The 23,433-nt window shown below is 42.0% G+C and overlaps 1 protein-coding gene across 1 annotated transcript in view; it reads left to right on the top strand.

Annotated features, from left to right (window-relative positions):
- Positions 1–23,433, top strand: part of STX7 (syntaxin 7) — a 44,050-nt gene that overhangs the window by 3,930 nt on the left and 16,687 nt on the right. The window contains exons 2-3 of the mRNA XM_006127286.5: positions 1,071–1,222; positions 22,624–22,693. Coding sequence (XP_006127348.1) covers positions 1,138–1,222; positions 22,624–22,693 — 155 coding nt within the window. The 5' untranslated portion in view covers positions 1,071–1,137. The remainder of the gene's footprint in view (positions 1–1,070; positions 1,223–22,623; positions 22,694–23,433) is intronic.

The raw sequence follows: 23,433 nt of genomic DNA, 5'->3' as shown, positions 1-23,433 counted from the left end.
GGTATTTACGATTGTGCCAATATCGGACACAGTTTACACTTGTAGAATACTTTATGCATCGTGAAAATCATCTTGTAAAAGATGCATGTAAGGCTTGTTTTGAAGAGATGCCTTTTTCCCCCAAAATTATTGTAACTAGCTTTGAGAAATATTTTACATACAAAAACTTTTCTATAGTGAGAAATACTGTCTTTTAGACAGTTAAAATACTATTTGACAGGCTATGTCAGAAAAATCATATTACACATAAAATTACAGTAGTTATGGTCTCTTGAGACAAAAGGCTAAAGAATAAAAGGCTATATTGCTCAATCCCTTAATATGCATATTATGGACAAGCAGTCACAACCAGTGCTCCCTGTAAGTTGAATGGCAGCACAGCTTCACAGGTGGTTAATCAGCCCAGCCCAGTTAGTCAGCTCCATGCAGGGAGCCCTGAGCCTCTGACAGGGTGGGACTGATTAATCACCTCTGAAGCTAAGCTGTGCTGCCCTACCGGGCAGCTTACAGGGAACAGTGGTCACAACACCACGGTTAAGGTTGCAGTAGAGACTTGAATATTCACAGGGAATCAGTGTGAATAGAACGTAAAGAAAATAAGTGTAATTCTTTTGATTGTGTCCATTTTTTCAGTAACTTGTGAGTTTCATTAGTAGTGTGGTTAGGAAAAATCTTGTATTAAACTTGATAGATGTGACCAAACTGTTCTCATAGGAAGCTGTTCATGTGATGTAATTGATTCATGCATTCCAAGGCCAGAAGTGACCAATGTGATCATTTACCCTGACTTTCTGATTGACAGTCATAGTCTCAATCTCAGGCCTACCTCATGAATGTTAACCCACTACATTTTATTATTGTAACTGGCTCTGAAATGGCTTCACAACCTCACTTTAGTTTAAGAAAGCATTCTGTAAACAGCTTTTTCAAGACCTTTGGTAAAAGGCTAAATAGGACTGGATGGTGTTTCATTTTGCTAGTGTTATTGGTCTTTGTGTGATCTAAGATGAAAAAATGTATTGCGAACTTGGAGAATTACTGGTGTATAACTACTTTCTTTTTATTTTTAGGTGACTTTGCTCGACGAAATTGTCTGAACTTCTTGCACCTTGATCCTAGTGGACAATCGGTTCAGCCATGTCGTACAGTGCAGGCATTGTGGGGGACCCTACCAAGCTAGCTCAATATATAACTTCTAATATCCAGAAGATCACCCAGTGTGGTAAGTTGAATTAATACATGTTCTTTTAAAATTGTCTAATTTGTATATTATTTCTCCCTTCTAGAAAAGTCCCTGTATCAATAAGGGGGAGAGAAAAAAATGCTAGATATTTTAAGGGTGATTTCCATATTTGGATTAAAAAAATTAAACCGACACTGTTCTTCTAATGTTATTAAAGCACACATGCACTATTGTGTGTTATACTTCTAAAAATGCCTTTATGCACTAACTCTTGCTGCTGAGTCAGGTAGAGACTGCTGTTTTCGGTCTTGTCCTGGGGATGAGTCCATCAACAAAAGTAACCATTTATGATTGTGTATTTTGTGCTAAGTATCACCACTCAGTAGGATCATCTACTCATTTCATGTAGACCATGTCCTTTGTCATTCTGCAGTGTCAGGAAACTTAAAAGGGACAGAAAGAAGGGGAGTGATCGTTTCATCTACTCTGTATTACTATCACCGAACTCATATTCTCAGCTCCTCTCTCCTTTTTTCCTAGGTTATAATAAACATAAAACTGAATGTAGTATTTGGAGTTAGAATTCTGTATTTCAAGTATCTTTTTCCCGCCATAACTTGCATATTATTCTTCATTACTTGGTTTGTTCCATAGATGGACCGTTATTCCCAAGCTGAAACTCTGTTAGGCTTTAGTAGATTTTTATGACAGAATAACATATTCCCCTGGCCACAATTTGTAGCACACAGATTCTTAATGTTGTAATTGCAGCATCAGTAATGAGTGAAATTATAATACAGACAAAAATCGAATCTAGGTGACTGGTTCAAAGGAAAATGAAAAACAACAGAAAAGGGAACAAAGTTGAACCTCTTCCTTGGTTATCAAACAACAAATCTGTAAAACATGTTTTACTCCCATAAATAACTCAAGCAGTTTCTCAGGTGCTTCCTCGCAAATAGCAACCAACCCTTCTGTGTGTCTATAAAATAGAAAATAATAGTGTAGAGAGTAACCCTCTGGGGGAAGCTGCGGATGTTGATTGAAACTAAAGCACTTAAAACTGTGACCAAAATGTACAAATAACTGCCTACTCATTTACTTGGTCACCTAAATAAAAGTGGCTGGATTTATTTTTTCCAGAGATTCGTATATACCTGTGGTTTTCATGGTGACTTCAATGGGTTTTGTGTCCTGCATGAGAAGAACGGGGGGGAGGAAGGGGCGGAAGAAGCTCTGGTTCTGTGGTTAGCTTATAACTATGAGTTTGCTGGTAAGTTAAAATTCATAGCGGTCAGAGTGAGAGTGATAATAAAAAGTAGAACTAGGGATGTAAATGATTAACTGATAAGCCTCCTTGCCTGCATATTTTTGGGGATGCTTGAGTGCAGCCTGCGGAGCTGCTAGGATTTTTATTGGTTACATGGTTACAAATGACGTCTTACATCTCTAGTGAAAAGGCTTTGGTGTGGAAGTAACTATGAGGAATACGTTTGTTCATCTGTACCATCACATAAAACTTTCCTTGGTATTTGAGCAAGTTGAGTGTGTGGTGAGAAAAAAAGACCAGTTGAGGGTAGCAATGTTAGATAGCGTGTAACTGAACAGTCCTGTAACCGCATCAAATTTGAGCGGTTGCATGACTGTTCAGTAGTCACTAGTGGTGGGCCCAGAAGTCAGTGCGCTTCAACCCCACTCCTAGGGAGCCACCTACAACAAGGGGAACCAGTTTCCTCACAGACCAGCTCCTACCTGCTGCCCCTGTATCAGAGGCAGCAGTGTGGGGTGGCAGCAGCCTCTGTCCATGGGGAGCCCTGAGCTCCCTGCAGAGCAGCCTCTGTTCATAGTGAGCCCAGGCTTGCCATGGACAGAGGCTACTCTGTGGGATGCCAGAGCAGCCTCTGTTCATGCGAAGCTTGGACCCCGTATGGACAGATGTGCTGCCATGGAGCAGCCACTGTCTGAGGTGGGCCCAGGCTCACCATGGGCAGAAGCTGCTTCGTTGCGGCCCCCCCGACTCTGCTAGAGGCATCAGCATGTGTGTATGGGGGGAAGGGAGACAGGCAGCACTGCAAAGCTGGCTTCCCCCTTCCCACCAGCACCGGCTCCTACTTAAAAGCCGACTCCCCATGAGCATTGGATGCACCTCCCTACCCAACTCCCCTTGCTGCCTCTGTATCCGAGGCAGCAAGAGGTGAGGTGGAGTGCATGTAGTCCCCCACTTATCAGTAGCCCAAGCTTCCCATTTAATCATGTAGTCATCTACATGTTGACATCCCTAGTTGAGGGGAGAGATGCTTTTCCCATTTATACGCTTATTTGTAGAAGAGATAAGAATATAAGAACAGCCATACTGGTTCGGACCAAAGGTCCTTCTAGCTCAGCATTCTGTAGCCTGATAGCGACCTATGCCAGGTGCCCCATAGGGAATGAACAGAACAGGTAGTCAAGTGATTCATTCCCAGCTTCTGGCAAAGAGGGCTAGGGACTCCATCACTGCCCTTCCTGGCCTATTAGCCATCAAATGACCTATCTTCAATCAATTTATCTAGCTCCTTTTTTTTTTTTTTTTTTTTTTTTTTTTGAGTCCCGTTACAGTCTTGGGCTTCACAACATCCTCTGGCATAGGAATGTTAACGAGTAGTCGGCTGGAGTATCGAGTACTTGCTTCACTCCCTTGCTGACTCTGAGGCAGCAAAGGTGATGCGGGGGGGCAGGAGATGGTGCTGGGGGAGCATTGTTCCTCCCCCAGCACCATCTCTTTAGTGCCATCTGCCCCCCTCTGTGCTGCTGGCTCTATTGGAGGCAGAGATGGGAGGTGGAGATAGGGGAGGCTACTGTAAAGCAGACTCTGCCCGCAGCGGGACCGAGGCTCCCTGTGGGCAGAAACTGCTCTGGCAGCAGCCCCTTTGTGCGGGGATCTTAGCAGGGAGCTGGGACCTCCTCACAGACAGAGGCAGCTGCAGTCAAGCAGCCCCTGTTCACGGTGGCCTGGGCTGGCCGCCTCAAGCAGGGGCTGCTGGACTCCTGGCTCACGCTGGTCTGGGATGCTGTGCCTCTCAATTTTAAATGTAGTAAGAGCCCAGCAGCTCTTACTAAATATAAAATGAAGAACCGCAGCATGGGTGGCTCCTGGAGCCCGCAGGAGCAGGAACTAGAGCTACCCCCGCTGTGGCTATGCAGAGGGGTCCTTATCGACTAATTGTTTAGTCAATACAAATTGTATCAAGTACACATTTAGCCAGATAACCTCAATTTAACATACTTACTCTGGCAAGGAGTTCCACCGGTTGATTATGAAGAAATACTTCCTTTTGTTTGTTTTAAATCTGTTGCTTATTCATTTTTCAGTTGGTGCCCCCCAGTTCCTGTATTATGGGAAAGAGAGTAAATTACTTTTCTTCTCTTTTTCCACACCAGTCACGATTTTATAGACCTTGATTGTATTTCTCTCCTCCTCCTCCCTCCCCAGTTGTTTCTTTTCCAAGCTGAAAAGTCCAAGTCTTATTAATCTCTCCTCATACAGCTGTTGTTCCATACTTCCAATCATTTTCGTTGCTCCTTTCTGGACTTTTTCAATGCCAAGATAACTTTTTTGAGACGAAGTATCCACATCTGCATGCAGTAGGCATAGCATGGATTTAGATGTACTTTCTTATTCTCTATCCCTTTTTAAATTATTCCTAACATTGTTTGCTTTTTTGACTATCACTGCACATTAAGTGGATGTTTTCAGACAACACTGCAGTGGGTAATGGAAAGGCATCTATGTGAGAAGCATGCAGTGGATGGTAGTCTTTGCTGAAGAAATTGCCATAAAATGTTGTTTGTTATGAAGGGCCTGATGTTTGGTTCTATAACTAAGATTGACCAGGATTTTGCTTTTGTTTGTGTTTTTTGTGAATCACATGGCTCTAACCACATATACTGTAAATTAGCGCATATAACCTGTGGGCTATATACGTTTTTACAAACCCCGCCCTCCCCCCTGCGTGGTATACTTGTCCATGGGGTAATACTCGTGCGTGGGTTATATGTGCTAATTTACGGTAGGTCTTTAGCTTATTGGACTTGACAAGTAAAGAAACCACAGCATCAATATATTTTTAATTAATCAGTGTTTACTACAGGAACACACATTTTTAAATGCCAGTGGCTTCAGAGATCATATATGCTCCTTTACATGCTCATTGAATGACAAATTTTGTGACTCAGAACTGAAATCTCTTAATACATTTAGAATACAAAGTTAGAAAATATCCCTAGTGATCATGTAAGTTTTTCTCTTTTTTTTTTTTTTTTGGACTGACATCAGATGAGCATTATCTTAGTCATTCCTTGTACCATTTTTCTAGAGCAACAAAAACAGCTTGCCTCATCTTAAGAACCATTTCACAGGACTCAGCTGAATTTCCGATTGCTAGGATAGAAAGGAAGTAGGAGACAGGATACAAAAAAACCTCTGAGTGTTTTGTGTGAGGACTTTTTGAGCTGGAAGGGAAGTTTTGGTACTACTTTGTCTTGTGGAAAACTCAATAGTTGGAAATGTTACTTTTGTAACTGAAAGGGGTAAGGAGAATCTTTTTCTCATAGAACTGAATTATAAATCACAAATGCAAGATGTGCGAAAATTCTATGCCTCTATCACATTCAGGGGATCAAGTCTTATTTTGTATTTATTTTTCACTAAGCTAATTTTGCTATGTCAGAAATATGCCTATTGAAAAAAGACTATCCGGTCTTGACTCTCTCTTTCTTGTGAAAGAACCCTCTGAGACTAAAGAAACATCACAGCTGAAACCTGGGCAACTGAAAGAGTCTGTTTAACTCTTGCTGCTTTATCTGTTGAAGTCAAATTTTTGGCAAGTGTGAGAACAAGAGATAGAACAAGAGAGATTTTCTGTGAGAGAAACCACATCTGTTTCTTCTGTTAGGGGCTAAAAAACCTCAATTCCATTTTCTCCCCAAAAAATCTTTACACATTTTAAGATTAAAAAATAAATACCCAAGCCTTTATGGAGGAGGTGATGTGCATAGAAGCATAAGTCACATACATATTTTTTTTCCATAGGCTACCTTGGCACTAGCACTAATGTGTTATCATACAAGTGTTGGATTAACAATATAGGGTACACAAAACTGCTAATCCTAGCCAACAGCAGTGAAAACTTTCACCAACGTGCAACACCATTGTGCCTTGCCCAATACCTGCAGTAGGCTTGAGAAAAGAATGCAGTACACATAATTGTTTACTTTTTGGCCTCTCTGCCATAGTTGTCTTCAATTAGTAATGATGTTTAGGTTTCCATTAACATAGATAGCTGTGATCTAGAGGGGAGAGATTTTATATTTGTTACCAAACCCTGTACTGTCCTTCTATTTTTGTGGTTTCATAGTGATACTGATAGTGACATGCAAATTGATAGTGTTGCTTCTCACAGCCACAGTAACTCTTCCAGATCTAGGGTTATAAGTGACTAGTTGACTAGCATATGCTTATTGGCTAGTCGAGTAGTCACTCAACTAGTCACTTCCTTCCCCCCAACCTCCATCTTTCTGCTTCTATCAGAGAGAGGCAACAGAGGGATGGGGAGCAGAAGCCAGTGCTCGGGAGAGCTGGCTTAAAAGCTGGTTCCTTCAGCACCTATTCCGTGCAGAGGCGTAGCGAGGGGACCGGGCACAAGCCTGGAATCAGCTGTCCCGGCTTGCGTTTGGTCCCAATCGCTGCGCCTGTGCAGTTCTTAATACATTTAAAAGGCAAAGCCACAGCAGGATTAGCTCCCAGGGCCAGGAGCTTGCGCCTCTGCAGTTTCCTTCCATTATCGACTAATTGAGTATTTGATTAAACACAATTTAACATCCGTATCCAGATTTATAAGGTATTATAAAAAATGCTATAATTTGGCTTCAACTAGATGGACACTTATACTTAAATATGCCCTTTTTGAAAAAAATAAACTGTGTAAAAGCATGCACACATGCATGCACAAATGGGGTAAAACTTTTTAAAATGCCTGCTGTCGCATCCCTTCCTCATTGTACTACCCTGCTCCCTTTTCCATATTGTATTATTTTAAGTTGCAAACTATCTTGGTCATTCTTTCTATGTATCTGAAAATATACTACCTTTATTTCTGTAAGAGTACTATTTTTCATATAATTTTAAAATGCTGTTTAAACTTTTCAGTGATGCATTCTTCTGTGTGTCCACTACATTCCATTGGTTTCCTTTTGATCAGATATTGGAGTAATACCATAAGGCCAGATTGTGGCCTAACTTGCATGGTGGTAAATTCAGGACAACCACTTCCATTGGGAGGTGACAGCAGCTTCCTTTGGTCCCTGGTGTAGGAGAGTGGAATGGAAGTGGAACTGTCACCACCCAATTGAAAAGCTCTGGTTAGTGTAACTACACTGGTGTGCTTGGCCAAGTAAACTGTACCATGTATATGATCGGCACAGGGTATCCTGGCACCCCAAACACTAGGAAACCAGAAGACAGACTTTATGTACGTTTAAATTACTGCAGTGGCATGGCTGCAACACTACAGGTATGCCACTTTAGAACTTCAGTGTGGACTCTACAGCAGAGGGAAGAGTTCTCATGGCACTGTAGTTAATCTACCTCCCCGAGAGGTGATCACTAGGTCAGTGAAAGATTTTTTTCTGTCAGCCTGATGCTGGCTTCACTGATAGTTAGTTTAGCTACTTGGCTGAAAGGTGTACTTTGTGTTTTTTCACACTGGCATAGCTGCATCTCTGAGTTGTAACTTTTCAGTGTAGACCAGTCTTAAGTCTTCAGGTTTGATTTAGGGGCAGGGCAACAAAATACAGTATTGCCTAAAGCTTGTAGGGGGCAGGGTCAAGCCCTGTACCACTATAGAATAATAGAAATTACGGGCAGCATGGCTGAGGTAGAATTGGTGTGCAACTGTAACTTCCTTATTCTTGTGTGTTTTTTCTCAGATTTAGCATTCTCATAGTTGTGGGGTTTTTTTTCCGCCATTTAAAAAGATTATATCGGGGTTCTGCTTGTAGTAGATTATGAATATTGACTTTATTTTGCAACTGACTTTGTTCAGTACTCACAAGGTGACTGATACTGTATTTGACCTTTTGTTTCATATACTTCAAAAGGAAACTGAGGGAGCATATGCTTTTTGGATAATTTACATTGATAAAATAATCAGATCAGCATAATCCTCACTTGGGTAAAAGTAAAAATTAGACTTTCAATCCTTGACCTCTCACAAGCATTGCTGAATTTTTCCCATGAGGAGTTCTCCTGTCCTAATCACTGTTGACTGAGTATGACCATCAGTGCATGTTACACATACCTAATAGTCCATTTTAGTTATCTGGATGGCTTGCTTAATTTTTCTGTCCTGCAATGTCAGGTCTGTCAGATACTTCTATTATATTCTGTGTGTGCTGGGAGTAAATATTTTTTTGCCAAGTTTTTATTAAAATGATGAATCAGACTACGTTTGCTACCTGATTTCAGTCCTGGCAAGTGTAAAGTTACAAAAATTGATTGATTGTTGGAAGATGGAAAACTTCTGATGTCTTTTAGTTTTTAAAATGGTGTGTTGACTAGGCATGTCAATGTGTAGACGAAAAAACGATTAACCAGTAAGCCTGACCTTTATTGGTTAATCCTGCTGACTACATGCATTCTCCCCTCTCCCCCTTTACTACCTCTGTAATAGAAGTAGCAAGGGGGTGGGGGAGGTCGGATTTGGTGACCCCTACTCTCACACTACTGCCTCTGATAGCGAGGCAGCAGCGCACAGGGTTGGGGGGCAGGCTTTTTCAGCTGGTTCTCCATGCGTGTCAGCTCTGTGGACCTGCCTCTTTCCCTCCCCCGCCCCTAACTGCCTCCTTCATAGGCAGTGGGGGTGGAGGGGGGGGCAGGAACCTGTGTCAGGGAGGAGCAGGCTTAAGTCAGTTCTCCCCAGCACCAGCTCTGCACTACTGCCTGTCTCTTCTTTTTCCTCCCCACCCCCGCTGCTGCTTCTGTTAGAGCCGTGTTTCTTAAACTTTTTAAGACTGAGGGACACCAAGCAATTTTATAAGGAACACCAAGAATTTTTTGTTTGGGGGAAGGAAGTGGGGGGGGGGGGGGGAGGGTCAGGAGAAAAGTTACTGGGGGGGAGGAAGGGTCAGAGGAAAGTTTGGGGGGGAGGGCGCCTGCTACTTTTAGGGTAGCCATTTTGAATTCTTTTCTCTGTGGCACACCTCCGACTGCCTCAGAAACACTGTGTTAGAGGCTGCCATGAGCAGGGACTGGTGTTGGAGCAGTCTCTGTTCAGAGGCCAGGGCTGGCCATGGACAGGGGATAATGCCTGAACAGGCCCTGTCTGCTGCGAACAGGGGATGCTGGACTCAGCACAAGCTGGGACTAAGCATTTCCAGCTCGCGCTGATCGTTGCACCTCTGCATTATTAACGTATTAAGAGCCACTAGGCTCTTAGTACATTTAAATGCAGAGCTGTAGCGTGGGTGGCTCTGGAGCCAGCAAGAGCCAGGACTGTTCAATCCCGGCTCAAGTCGACTGCTCTGGAGCGATCCCTGCTGTAGCTCTGCAGAGGCGCTTATCGACGAATCATATAGTCGATATAATTTGTATCAACTATATGATCAGCCAAATCACATTTTAACATCCTTAGCGTGGGGAGGGAGAGGAAGAGGCTGTCATGGAGCAGCCTCCATCCATGACAGGCCTGGACTCCTTGCAGACAGAGGTTGCTCCCCAGCAGCCTCAGCCCCTGTTCACGGGTTGTCCAAGCTCTCCGAGGTCATGGAGCAGCCTCTGTCTGTGGGGAGCTCAGATCCACTGTGCACAGGGGCTGCTTCGGGTGACAGGCAGAGCCAGTCTGCACGAGAAGCTGTTTTTTAAAGGCAGCAGTGCGGGATGGCAGTGAGCTCCCCAGGAGTGAGACTGGGAGCACACTGCCTACTGCCCCTGCCCTGCGGGACTATTGCATAGATGTGTAACCACTAAAATGTGATGTGGTTACATGACTGTTCAATTATATGCTATCTAACATCCCTCGTGTTGACTGCTTCTTATGAAACATCTTTTCCATCTTATAAATAAGGTTAGTTACATAACTGGAGATGTCCATGTGATATAGGCAGAATTGCTCTTAACTAAGGGGAATACAATTATGCACGAGACACAGGGGTGGGCAATAAAAAAGTGACAGCCTGTCAGGGTTAGTCCATGGCAGGCCCCCATGTCCAGGTTTACCTGCGCTTTTGCCGGTTTTGGACAACAGCAGCTCTCTTTGGCTGTGGATCGCCATTTTCGGCCAATGCAAGCAGTGTGGACTGGGATGCCGCTTCCCGCTGCTTGCTTTGGCTGCTACTTGCCATTCGCAATCCAATACCTGCAAAAGCACAGGTAAACAAGTGACCTGCCAGTGACTAACCCTGCGGACCAGATCTGGCCCATGGGCTGAAATTTGCCCACTCCTGATGTGAGAGGTACATGAGTTCACTGATATTTTGAAGTCCAAGCTTGTACAAAAATGTTGACTTATCTTTTGTCTCCATTTTATCTATTGTTTTGTACAACTGTATTTAATGTAGACTGTTCTGTGACAAATTATTTGCATACTGTTCTTAGTGTGGTTCTACTCTGAAAAGTGTTTAAAAAAAAAAAAAAAAAGGCTCCACTGTATGTAACAGATCTTTTTCTTGTGTGAATTCAGTGTCTTTATTTTTTTTCACATTGTAAGGAAAAGTGTACTTCTGCTATTTCTGTTGACCATGTTTGGCTCTGTGGTATTGGTGTAGAGTGATTTGGAAAGTTCTATTGCATCATATGTATCACAACATAAATGCATTTGTGTAATCTTTCACAAAAGGCATAATTTAATAGGTGTAAATGAGGTCCTAATTTCACCTGAAAATTCCTTATTATCAGTAGTGATGCATGGAAGCAGAGGAAATCATGTGACTCTTCAGCCCTGCTTGCTTTGCCTTGCACCTTGATTTAAAAAAAAATAAATTGTAAACTGAGCCTTTTGGGTTTGGAAATTGTTTAAATGATCTACATGGTGCCACAATACCATCTGTAAGTAGTAAGGGGACCAGTGAAAACGGACAACTGGGATTTTGGCCAAATGCTTACCTGTTTTATGATTGAGCAAATATAAATGGACTAACTTAAACAGGAAAATTCTGCAGGGCAATCTAGTTGCATTAAAGGAGGAAGAAGGTAGATAGTGCCTGTCTAGGGCCTTGTGTATAATACTAACCCCTGCCATCAATATAATCTTATGTCACTTCACCTACGCTATTTGCGTAGTTGAAGTCGACATACTTACTGTAGCGTCTTGTGTTCTTTAAGGTCAATAGGAGCTGATCTCCCTTCGACACCAGCTACTCTTCTCGTTTTTGTGGAGTATTGGTGTTGATGGGAGGCCATGCTTGGATATGAATTTATTACATCTAAGCAGACGTGATAAATTTACAGCTGGTGGATCCTTTGCTACAGCGTTGATCCCTGGTGTAGAGGAGACGAGCTCTTGAGTCCTTGCAAATCGATTGTGCTATCACCCAGAGAACTCCACCAAGTCTCTTAAGTGTCTGAGTATCTCTGCAGATCAGCCCAGTCTGCCTTTGATGCAAGAGAGCGGATTCTCTTTTGTAAGCAAGCGCTGAGCATTACCCACCTTCTATTTTCACTAGCCTGATATTTCTCCATGGTTTACCATTGAGCTCTTTCTGCCTCCTCCTTCAGGAGAATCACTTCCCTGAAGGTCTGCTCCTGTGAACTCTGGACTTTGGTGTTTTTTTCTCTCCTGTGTAACTCAGAGGCAGACACACCCTCTACATTACACCAAACTAGGGTGAAGTTGGACTGGAACAGGAGAGCTGAGCCCAGTTCTATTAAGGGGCCTGCTACAAGGGATATTTAGAAATATTATTTTACTTCAGCCACAGACCTTAAATGCACCAGTCTACTGCACTGACCCACTGCTTGAAAGGTTGTGCTGTCACTTTACTTATGAAGTTTATGCAACTGTTGCCTTATGTCTTAGTCAGTTATACCCCCCCATATTGCTGTAACTGTTTTGTATGCTACATGATAAAAGTACTAATGCTAAATTAAAGATCTTCATAAAGGTACCAAGACTCCTGGGTTTTGGGGAATTAATCAATAACTGTATCCACTGTAGTGGCATTTTAAATGCAATTCGTTTTCAAGTCTTATTAATTGTTCAAAAGTTTCTAAACCTAAATGTAAATCCTTAGATATAATTAATATTGCTAACTATCCAGCTGGTTATACTTAGACATGGAAGCTTTTTAAATAAAAGAAAGCTAGTAAACTGAATTAAGAAATCATAAAAAAGATAGTGAGTAGTAAGGTACTGTTTTTTTCCCTCCTCCTTCCTACCTCTCTCACTGATTTTTGTGTCCCTTAGAGAGTGTTTGTATAATCATACTATTGTCACTTCAAGTTCTTTCTATTCCTCAACCCCAGTTTCTTCAAGAAAATCAAAGTCTCTAGTACCAGCCTATTATAAAGGAGGAAATCAGAACTGGCTGACATGACATGAACTTGAACGATTGTTTAACTCCTGTGCTAAGGATGTTAAGAAGTGGGTAATTGACTAATTGTGTAGTCAATAACTTGTATTGACTACATGATTAGTCAGTAAGGGGAGGTGTGAACCAGAACTACTCCTGCTGCATCTCTGCAGTTTAAGTGTAATAGGAGCTGGGTGCACAGGCAGCCTAGTTTTACTACATTTTAAACTGTGGAGTTGCAGCAGGGATAGGTCCCAGATATGGCACAAGCCAGGACTGAGCTCACACCTGCTCCCAGACCACTGCGCCTCATGGGAATGCTCTGTAGAAGTGTAAATTCACTACTATTTAACTAAATTTTGTGGGAATGTAAATTTCTCTAAATATCTGTTTTAAAAACAATTTATGAACTAGTCCAGTAGACTTGTGTATATTCCTGTGTCTAGTTGTCTCCTTAAAGTACTCTGTTCTTGAAAGTGTTTTGAATCTGACACAAAGCAAATCAGCACCTGCCCTTATCCAAATAGATAAACCTAGTGGGGGGAGGGACTACAGAAATCATTCTCTATGTTCAGTATATTGCTTCCAAGTGACTTCTTCAATTATTAAATTTCATCTTCATCTATAGCTGGATATTCCACTTATTAAAATTCTTATTTCCAGTTGAACAAGTAAGGTATTTCCACCCACTGTCAGTAGAATATTTGTGAAAGATGCATGTAATGGCATTTTATATACTCCTGACTTTAGGATAACCCTGCTCAAAGCACATTCAAGGGAAAATGTGTCTGTGCATGAGCATGCTGTAGTCTCTACTTACTCTGCTCTTGGGCTCAAGATCTAGAAGTGTGACTGAAATTGACAACTTTAAAATCTCTGATGTTAATTTCACTGGCCCCATGCTATATTTAGAATGGCAATTCTTGTTCATGCATCAGTGCCCTGTTGACACACTTCAGTTAGTGGAATGTGTAGCTCTAACCATGGCTTGGGTCCCTAGACAACATGGTTAATATTCAGCTCGTAACTCACAGCTAATCACATGAGGTTTCCCTTGCCAGTGGGCTAGGCTGCAGTGGGACTATGTTCCTGAACATTGGTTGTAACTAGGAGGAGTCCTAGAGACTCAGTTTCATTAGGGCATTAGCTTTCATGGGTAAAGCCCACTTCATCAGATGAGTGGCAGTTACAGAAGCAATGTTGTATACATAAGGAAGAAGATGCTCTTGTTAATAAAGCTAATCGAGTCATGGTGGAAATGGGTCATTCACAGTATTTGGTGTGGTGATATGAAGATCCACAGAGAAGAAATTGCCCTTGTAATGCATTAACCAGTTGAAACCCTTTTTCAGTCCTAAACGTGTAGTGTTGAATTTGCAAATGAATTCCAGTTCAGTTATGAAGGGAGACAGATGGTTTTTTAAATTCTTTTGTAAAAGGATAGCTATTTTCAAACCCATGTTGCCACAGAAGTCCTTGTTTTTGCATGTTGGCTACTTCTGAGACTTGATCATAACACTGTTTTGTAATAGCAACACTGCTCCTTAACCTTCCCTGTTTGAGGCCTTTATACAACAGAACATCAGTGCCCATTGCTCTATCTGGTGCTGGTGTTGCCTTTGCTGTATGTCCATTAGGTCCAGCCTCTCCATGGGGGCATTATGGGAGAGCTGCATAGATGCAGTTAAACAATGTAGCTAAGTGTGATTTTTCAGAACATGCCTGATGTGTGGAAGTGATGCCTTAAAAAAACTACTTTGAAACTACTGCTGTGCAGGCAGAACTCAGTGTGTCATCATCTGGCTACAGGAATATAGTTGTAATTACAACATTAGCTGGGCCATGTGCCATAAATATGGTGCTCAGAAATAAGGTCTCATGTTTACTTGTATGTTATGGGCCTTTTAAAAGATCTTTCTGGTTTATTTGGGTGGTTTCCCATCTCACTTCATGTGCTAAAAGGTATGTCTTCACTATGGGCCAGATTGAAGAGGCAGTGATAGATCCAGGGGAAGTTGAATTATCACATCTAGTTATAGATGTGATAAATTGACCACCAATTGCTTCCCAGGTCTCAGCCTCAGTGAGAAGCACAAGGAGAGTTGAGGGAAGAGTGTCTCCTGTCAATGCACCACAGCGAAAACACCATGGTAAGTAGATCTAAGTGTGTCAACTTCAGCTATGTTGTTCAACTAGTTGAAGTTGTGTAACTTAGATCAATCTCCCACAGTACAGACCAGTCCAAAGTCTCAGGCAGCATAGACAGTATAATGATTTGACTACGTTGCCAGCCTCAGGCATACAGTGCAGAGCTACAAGGAAAGGTATGGCCAGGCTTTCTTACAGCCAGTTGACCTTTGACTGCTAGAACATTAGCAGCTTGCATGAATTTAAATCAGCCCTCGGGTATCTCTGACTTCTGCTGGAGACCAATGCTGTGTGGACATCTCAAGTCTTGGCAGAGAACAAAATTGGCTTTGTCACCATCTCTCTCTGTCCTGAGTTTTGCCAGATGCTTCTTTGCTACAGTACAGGTTCTGATCCAAGATGTCTTAGTGCATTGCAGACTGTCCGGAGTGGTCATGCTTGTTTCAGGTCCGAATTGGAGACGTCTCTCCGCACATTCCTTTTTAATACACATAAATGCTGAAAACTATTTCCCTGCTGACTACTTTGATCCTTTTAAAAAAAAAAAAATATTCAAGTACTATTATCAATTATGAGAACATAGCTTTAACTGTGGCAATTTGCGCAGCTGTTATAAAAATAGTTTCAAAGACTGTTTTTCTTGGTCCATGCAAAATAATATGCTGTATGACACAGTCTGTGATTCAGAATTTAAAACCTTTCTGACCCCACAAGATAATGTGCATCAGGTGTGGAAGAAACTAGACTCTGTCCATTTTAGTAAGAAAAGTGAATATTAGGATTAGTTGAAGAGCAGTACATTCAAAATTTGAGCTTAATGGTTTCTTAACAGTTGCATCTTTTGTGGGAGCTGGGAGCCTTAATGCTAGACTAAAACAATGTTCTGTGGGCCAAATTCTGACCACGTCCCACCTTGCTGTCAGTGGTGGAACTCCTGTTGACTCAAACTGAACCAGTATTTGGTCACGTAAGTGTGGGCTGACTACCCCCCCGCCCCCATTCACCGCAACTGTATCAAGAGAAATTCAGACTAAACTTTGTCATTCTCTTTTCAGCTCGTATATTTTGTGAGGCCATGCAGTTACATCTTTAAAACTTATTCTCCAGTTTTGAAGATGTAACTGCATGGTCTCACGTTTCACAAAATATGAGCTCAGAAGAGAATGACAACATTTAATTGGCCAATAGCTTTGTGCTGCGAGATATGAAAGGCTAGGCATGATGTGATGAGAAACTGAAATCTTAACTGCTAAAATTGTATTTGTTTTTCTTAATGCAGCACTCATGTCTGGGGGTGGAAAGGGTGATGCTTGAGTAACATTTTCTGGGGGCACGTGATCTGTCAGTTGCTTGGAAAAATGCATTCTGTAATCCTACAGGTTTGTCTAGTTTCCTATAATCCACCCTGAGCTCACAGTAGCTATGACTTTCAGAATAAGTGTGTACTCTTTTGAAGCTTGTTCATGCAAAGTCTCAGTTTTTAAAATATCTCTCTTCAGACACTGACTAGAGTGAAGGGGGAGGGGGAAACCCTGAGTTGCCATATAGAACAGAGCAAATTGAAGGCATCTTAGAAACCACTCTTAAATTGTGCTGGTTGGTTTCGATTTTGTTACTAGTGCATTCAGGATGTAGAGTATTGATGAAGTTATTAGGTATGTTCAAGAAATCCAATACACAGGCCTAAGTAAAGCTCCAAATTACTTTATCGGGGGAGAGGCGACGAGAATGAGGATGTAGAATAGGCCAAGGCAGCAATATTGCAACAGATATAAATCAGGAAGCTTTTCTAGCTCTTTGTATGAAAACTGATCCCAGACTGTCCAATGCTCTTGTCTTCCTTCCTCTTTTTGTCCACTTCGAGATTCATCTAGGGCTCATCTAGATTATGCCAAAGTGCTGAAAGAGGATATGCAAATTTTGTGGGAATTTGCATATCTTCTTCCAACCTCTCACTTTCGAAAGCGATGCTTTTGAAAGTGAAAGTAGTTGGGATGTGGGGTTTTTTGGCAAAACTCTCCACCTCCTTTTCGAAAAGCCACTCTTCGTCAAAGAGGGGGGAAAAAAGTGTCCCAACTACTTTCAATTTCGAAAGCTCCGCTTTCAAAAATGAGATCGGAGGAAGATATGCAAATTCCCGTGGAATTTGCATATCCTCTTTCGGCACTTTGGCGTAGTCTAGATGAGCCCCTGTTCTCTTCTTTACCGCTAGGGATGTTAAGATGTGGGTAACTGACTAATTGAGCAGTGGATAGAATTATTATCAAGAACCTGACTAGTCAATAAGGGAAGGCCTCCAGGCTCAGTCCAAGCTCACACCAGGTCCTGGACCCACCCCCACTGCAGCTCTGCAGTTTAAATGTAGTAAGAGCTGAGCTGCTTGCCTGCCTGGCTCTTACTACATTTAAACTGCAGAGCCGCATCAGGGGTAGGTCCTAGTCCTGGCATGAGCCAGGACTGAGTCCGGCTGCCTGCCCGGCTAGAGAAGCCTCTGGCGGTGGCCAGCCCAAGCTGCCGCGCATTGGAGCTGCTGCTGGAGCGGGCTACTGCTTGAGTGGGCTCTGCTTGCCGTGGGCAGAGGCTGCTTCTTAGCAGCCTCCCTAACCGTTTTCTTCCCCTGTGAGAGGCTGGGCCTGGGCACCACTGAGGATGTCCGCTCAGGGCCAACTGCTCAAAACCAGGGCTACATAAAGCCTTTGACTAGAGACCTTCCCCAAAACAGGTCACAAACCAGTCACACCGAGCACTTCAGCTGCCAATCCGGCCAGCAGGAAGCCTCAAGAGCCAAACCCCTCAGACACGCCAGCTCTCCCTGTGCCACAATCAGCCCCGGGCAGACACGCAGGTTAGAGGTTATAGAACCCAATTTCACCTACCCCAAATGGATTCTCCCGGTCCCAAAGAACCAGCCACAGATCCCCAGTCAATTTACACTTTAGATCTTACCCACACGAGCATGCTGAGCTAATCCTTTAGAATCTAAAGGTTTATTAAAAGAAAGAAAAAGGTTGAGAGTAAGGTTAAGGAGAATACATTACATGCACCAATCACCAAGTTCTTGATGCAGGCTCTTAGCAGAGACGTTACAAACTGCTAGCTTAGAAGTCTCTGGTGTACATCCTACGTCAGGATGGGTCAGCAATCCTTCCTGGCTCTGTCCCTAGCAAGGCTGCATCTGGGATCAGTAGTGAGATTGAAAACAAAATGGAGTCCACCTCATGGCATTTTTTTATCCATTCCTGGTGTGTCTCCCAAGCTGGAGCTAGTCACATAATGGCATGTTTTACATGCCAGCAGCCATGCGATACTGATTGGTCTTCGGGTTTCCAGACACATTCCTCAGGTATATATTGGGCCACCCTGAGAGTCCTTGTCCCTGGAGCCATGCTAATTAGGATAGCTATTCATTGGACATTCCTTCTTTACAACAGGCAGTCCAGGACCATTGCTCTGTCTCAGGCAGAGAACATTCACAGTATCAGCACACAGCCCATATTCAGAACGTACAGACGACATATAAGTGCATGATTAGCATATATAGAATCAGTAGAACATAAGCTTTCATTTGACACCTCACATGGCCCCCTTTGTATAGACTTTGGGGCAAACACCCCCTCCCTCCCGGTGGGTGCAGCAGTGATCTGTCTGCTCATTATAAAATCCAATAATGTGACACCCTCCTGCCCTCCGCACTACTGCCTCTGAGAAAGTACTCTGGTACTGGCAGCAGCACAGGGCGGGGGGTGGGAGGGGAGGCAGGCGTCACCACGAAGATGATGCCGGCGGAACTGGGTTTTAAGCAGTCTTCCCCCTCCGCCCCCAGCACTGGCTCCTGCTTTCCCCTCCCCACCTCTAATACAGAGGCAGCAAAGGGGGGGGGGGGGCGATGCAATTAGTTGACTAACTGATAAGCCCAGGCTTATTGGTTAGTCAACTACTTGCTTGCATCTCTACTTACCACCTTCCTAGTTGAGGAGCGGTGGTGAACGTAGTAAATGAGGCTGTTCCTGTATCGCTTTCCAACCAGCTTCCTTGGGGAAGAGAGGTTTAGGTCTGTCTGCTCTCAGAAAACAGACCATATCACACTGCATTAGCACCGGTTTGCTTTACTGTGCCAAAATAAGATTCTTGATAGGAAGGTGTTTGTCTATTGCAAGGCAAGTAATGAGTAAACCTGTTCAGGCCCCAACAAATTATTATTTATGATGATTCTTTTCTGATACCAATGTCTGCCCATTGGAAACTAGATAGCAGCCTTTGGGAAGCAAATGTAATGTCTAAATAGCTGCTTGGTGATCATAAAAGATTTTGATTTCTTTGATTATCTGATAGTACTTTCAGGTCTTATTTATGAAAATTGGACTGAACCCTACAAGGACTTCTAACTATACCAGTGTCTTGACCCATCCATCGTTTATGTCCATTGTAATTTACAAAAATCCTGCTAGCCAAGGATAAAGCTGGAACAAATTTACTCCTCTGACTTATTACACTATTGACTAGCTGCCTGGTAGGGTTTTTAAACTACTCAGTAGTGATCAATTTGAACTAGGTTAGTAGATTACATAAGGTGTGTGGTCTCACATTTTCTGTGTTCCTAATTACAAGCAACAAATCATTTTGACCCTAAATGGTGGAAGTCTGAGAAGCTGGAATTTGTGTAGGAGTATAGCCTTTGTTTTACAGGGACTAAGCCCTCCCCCCTTTCACCCTGCACTTTGTCTACCTTTTGCATCCTCAAAATATTTAGGAGAAAACATCTATTTTTATTTAGGAGACAGCATCTATTTTTATTTAGTTCCAAATGCCACAATCGTGAACCTCAAAGATGAAAGTGTAAAATATAGTGCAAGTGCAGAGGTTAAGAGCAATTTACATATGATGGGTTCTGCTTAACCTTTATTCACTTCTAATCCTCTGTTGCAGTTAGACAATTCATCTTCTAGATAGTAGTAGGGTAATCCAAGTTGGTAAACCTTTGTACATCTGTAAGAGATGTAGGTATAGTAGAGCATTTAAAAGCTTGTGTGTCCAAAATGCATACAGAAGTGTTTCACTCTGGGGATGAATTATCAGTAACATATTAACCCTTTGGTTCTTGGCATGCAGTTGAAAAGATTTTTTTGAAGTAAAATATCAGAAATTGTTTGCTTTATGAGAGTTTAGTACTCAGTAAAACAGATCTGACTTAACCAACATCTTGATTAATTTCTCAGGGTCATTTGCATGAGTTACACATTTAAATTATGTTTTTAACCTTTAAATTTGTTACTTAAAATATTTAGTATATTAGACAAGAGAGACTACAAAAACTATTGTGATTAGCTACCAATAAAATAGAGTTTCTAATACATCTCAGCATAGCATTTCATTATTTAAGTCTTGAGTTAACATTCATTTTAATAAATCTTGTCTGCCTTAGAGCACTGTGACTCTGTCTCTCTCAAACTTGCCAGCAGGTGGCATATGCTCACAAATTACGCTGTTGGTTCAAGATTTTTATTCTTGGAATTTTCTCTACATTTTGTTCTGTTTAATTGGATTAAATTTAAAAACTGTAAAGTTATTTTTTATAACAGTAGTTTATATACTTCAATTATTGTGTAGCTTAAATTCACTTTCAAACTTCTCAGAAGCTTATTTGTGTTGTATGCAAATTTGAATAGTTTGTTGGCACTGTTTTTTCTAAATATTTTCTTTCTACCTTCATCATATAGAAAGTAATCTGTCATTTTTAACAGTACTGAACGTTGGAATGTATATATTTAAAACAAAACATAAATGCAATATGATTATTCACAGAACTCTGGGAAAAAAAACTTTAAAAATCACTCACTGCTAATGCTCTTTTAAATGCTTTGGAAAGGGATTCTCATTTATTTTATGTAATGGAATAATTTTATAGCAAGGTATTTTAGCTTATATAATGCCATGTAGATTTTGAATGTATAATGTCATGAAGCTTTATTTTTTTTCACAAAAGCGAAGAGTCCTATGGGATCTTTAAGATTTACTTGGGCATAAGCTTTTTTGGGTAAATCCCACTTCATCTGATTCATAACAAGGTGGGATTTTTGCCCAGGAAAGGCTATGCCTAAGTAAATCTGCTAGCCTTTAAGGTGCCACAGTACTTTTGGTGCTGTGTGGTGTTTTTTGGTGGATACAGCTTCCCCTCTGAGACTTTATTTTTCCTGTTCTTAGTAACTAATAAAAGAAACAGTAAAAGATGACATTTCTCAAACACAGTTTTAAGAAAAATTCCTTATCTATAGGTCAACACACAAAATTACATAGAAGACCCTTGATTTGATGACTTTCATATTTTCTGCTGCCTGGATGGCTTCTCCCTCTCCCCACTCCCAAAAAAATGCAAAGTGTTTTGGGAAGATAATTAACGGTTCATTGTAGGTGTTCATAGGGATGTTAAGTAATGGTTAATTAGCTAATCGGGTAGTTGATGGAATTTACACTGGAAATTTAATGTGCAGAGCCACAGTGGGGTTAGCTCTCAAGAGCGCACTGATCTGGGACTGAACAGCTGTGGCTCTGCCTCCTCTCCTCCCCCCATACTAGTGACCTGTGCAGGGAGGAACTGGCTTTTAAGCCGGCTCCTGCTTCTCCTCCCCCTTGGCCCCATACAGAGGCAGAGGGGGAAGGGGATGAGTACTTGAGTAGTCACTCTACTAGTCGCTTGCACACCTAGGGATGTAAATAGTCTTTCCATTAAATACCCTTCTGTTGAGCTTCTAAAAATGTGCCTCTAGTCAGACTAGTGATCACATGGTGAATAATAAAGCTCTAATAGACACATTAAATTGCATCTTCATTTTGCTAATTCAGAGCTTAAAACATGTCATGGGGGTTTAAGTTACTCTTGTATCCCATAATTAAGTGATACTTTAAAGCATTTGGTCCAAATGCATAAATCACATTTCAAATGTAACACTGGATATTTATTTTGTATCACTACTACTTTAAGTTCAGGCACGCTTAGTGACCTGTCATTTCTGAATCATAGTGGTTATGAATATTTATACACCAAGGGTGTGTGACCGTCTTTGATACAGGATGTATAGGTTGAAACAATTTTAAAAGGGATTCTCTGGTTCGGCAATATCCGTGGTCCAGCATTGATTTTACAGGGCCAGAGAATCTCAGCAGAGGGCCAGCAGCATGGTTGCCATTGGGGCTTGCAGGACAGTGGGCTGCTAGCAGTGAACTGATGTCGAGGCTGCCCAGTGTGTGGCGGCAGTGCTGCCCAGTGGGGTTTGGAGCCACAGTAGATTGGAGGGGCAGGGAACCATGGCATGCAGCTGCCCTGCGGGACCAGGAGCCACGGAGGTAAGGGCAGTGGGGCCAGCAGTAGGGGATCCAGAAATGACCTCCCCTGATGCAGCAAAATCCCTCATCTGGGACCAGTCAGGTCCCAAGGGTGCCAGACCAGGGAGGTCCAACCTGTATTGCGGCTTACAATAATTATAGATAAACTTGAGCTAAGGAATCTGGTTTAAGCTAATTTCATCCTTACATCACCACTTACAAAAAACTACATGCTGAACTATCTAGGTAGTATTAGCCTAGGATTTATTGAAGCATATTGAAAATCACATTTTGTTTGGCCTACCACGGTTGTATACACACATTTTGGCAACAAGTGTGCTCTTCAGTTGTGATGCAAAAATGCATAAAACTAAATGGAGAGATCTCTCACTGGGTCATTTAAAATTTCTCCTTCTCTTTGCCAACAGCTGCAGAAATACAGAGAATACTGCATCAGCTTGGAACACCACAAGACACACCTGAATTGAGGCAACAGCTGTAAGTGCTTTATGTGAAGACCTCTAATTTCACTACATTATAAACATTGCCAGGAGGTGTCAAAGTGCTCAGCTTTGTTGGCAGAGGTGCGTGAGGAGGGGGAGGAGTAGAACAGCAGAAGTATTAAAGCGTAAACATGGAAAAAAATAAATCCTGAGGCTTGCTTGTAACCTAAAAGATCTTGCCATGCTAACCTACCTTTAGTCAGTTCTCCATACTTCTGCTGAACATGTGCAATGTTAAACATAAACAAGGACAAACTGACAGCACCAGAAGGTACTATAAGAAAGCAAAGTGAGACTGTTTGTTTAAACAGTGCTAGCTAACAATATCAGGTGAATGTACACCAAAAAATACGAGAGAACACAAGTGAAACAATGCCAGTTGGAAGAAGTTATACTGCAGCCTTCTGAAAGTAGGCTTTCCTTAGTATCCCTGCCTAAGACACTATTGGCCACTCTGTTTCCCAATACAGAGGCTCGTTCGACTTATTCCTAACTTTTCTACCACTTTTTTTACTCTTTTAATCCTAAACAAATATGCACATGCTGTGTGCTGTGCTAATTCCTTGAGTGAGAAAGTTGGCAGATTTCTCTATGGCTGTTAATACAGCACAGTAGCCATTGAATGGCAGGAAGAAGTTTATTAGACCAGCGCTGTCTCATTCATTCTGTGCAGAAGGACAAATTACTCTGAGTCCGGACTACATCTTGGCAACCAATTACCCTTGATCCACAATG

The sequence above is a fragment of the Pelodiscus sinensis genome, chromosome 3, assembly GCF_052426305.1.
Source record: "Pelodiscus sinensis isolate ZL-2025 chromosome 3, ASM5242630v1, whole genome shotgun sequence".
Classification (NCBI taxonomy): Eukaryota; Metazoa; Chordata; order Testudines; family Trionychidae; genus Pelodiscus; species Pelodiscus sinensis.
Note: the sequence above shows the minus strand (reverse complement) of the source record. Positions and strands in the feature narration are given on the sequence as shown.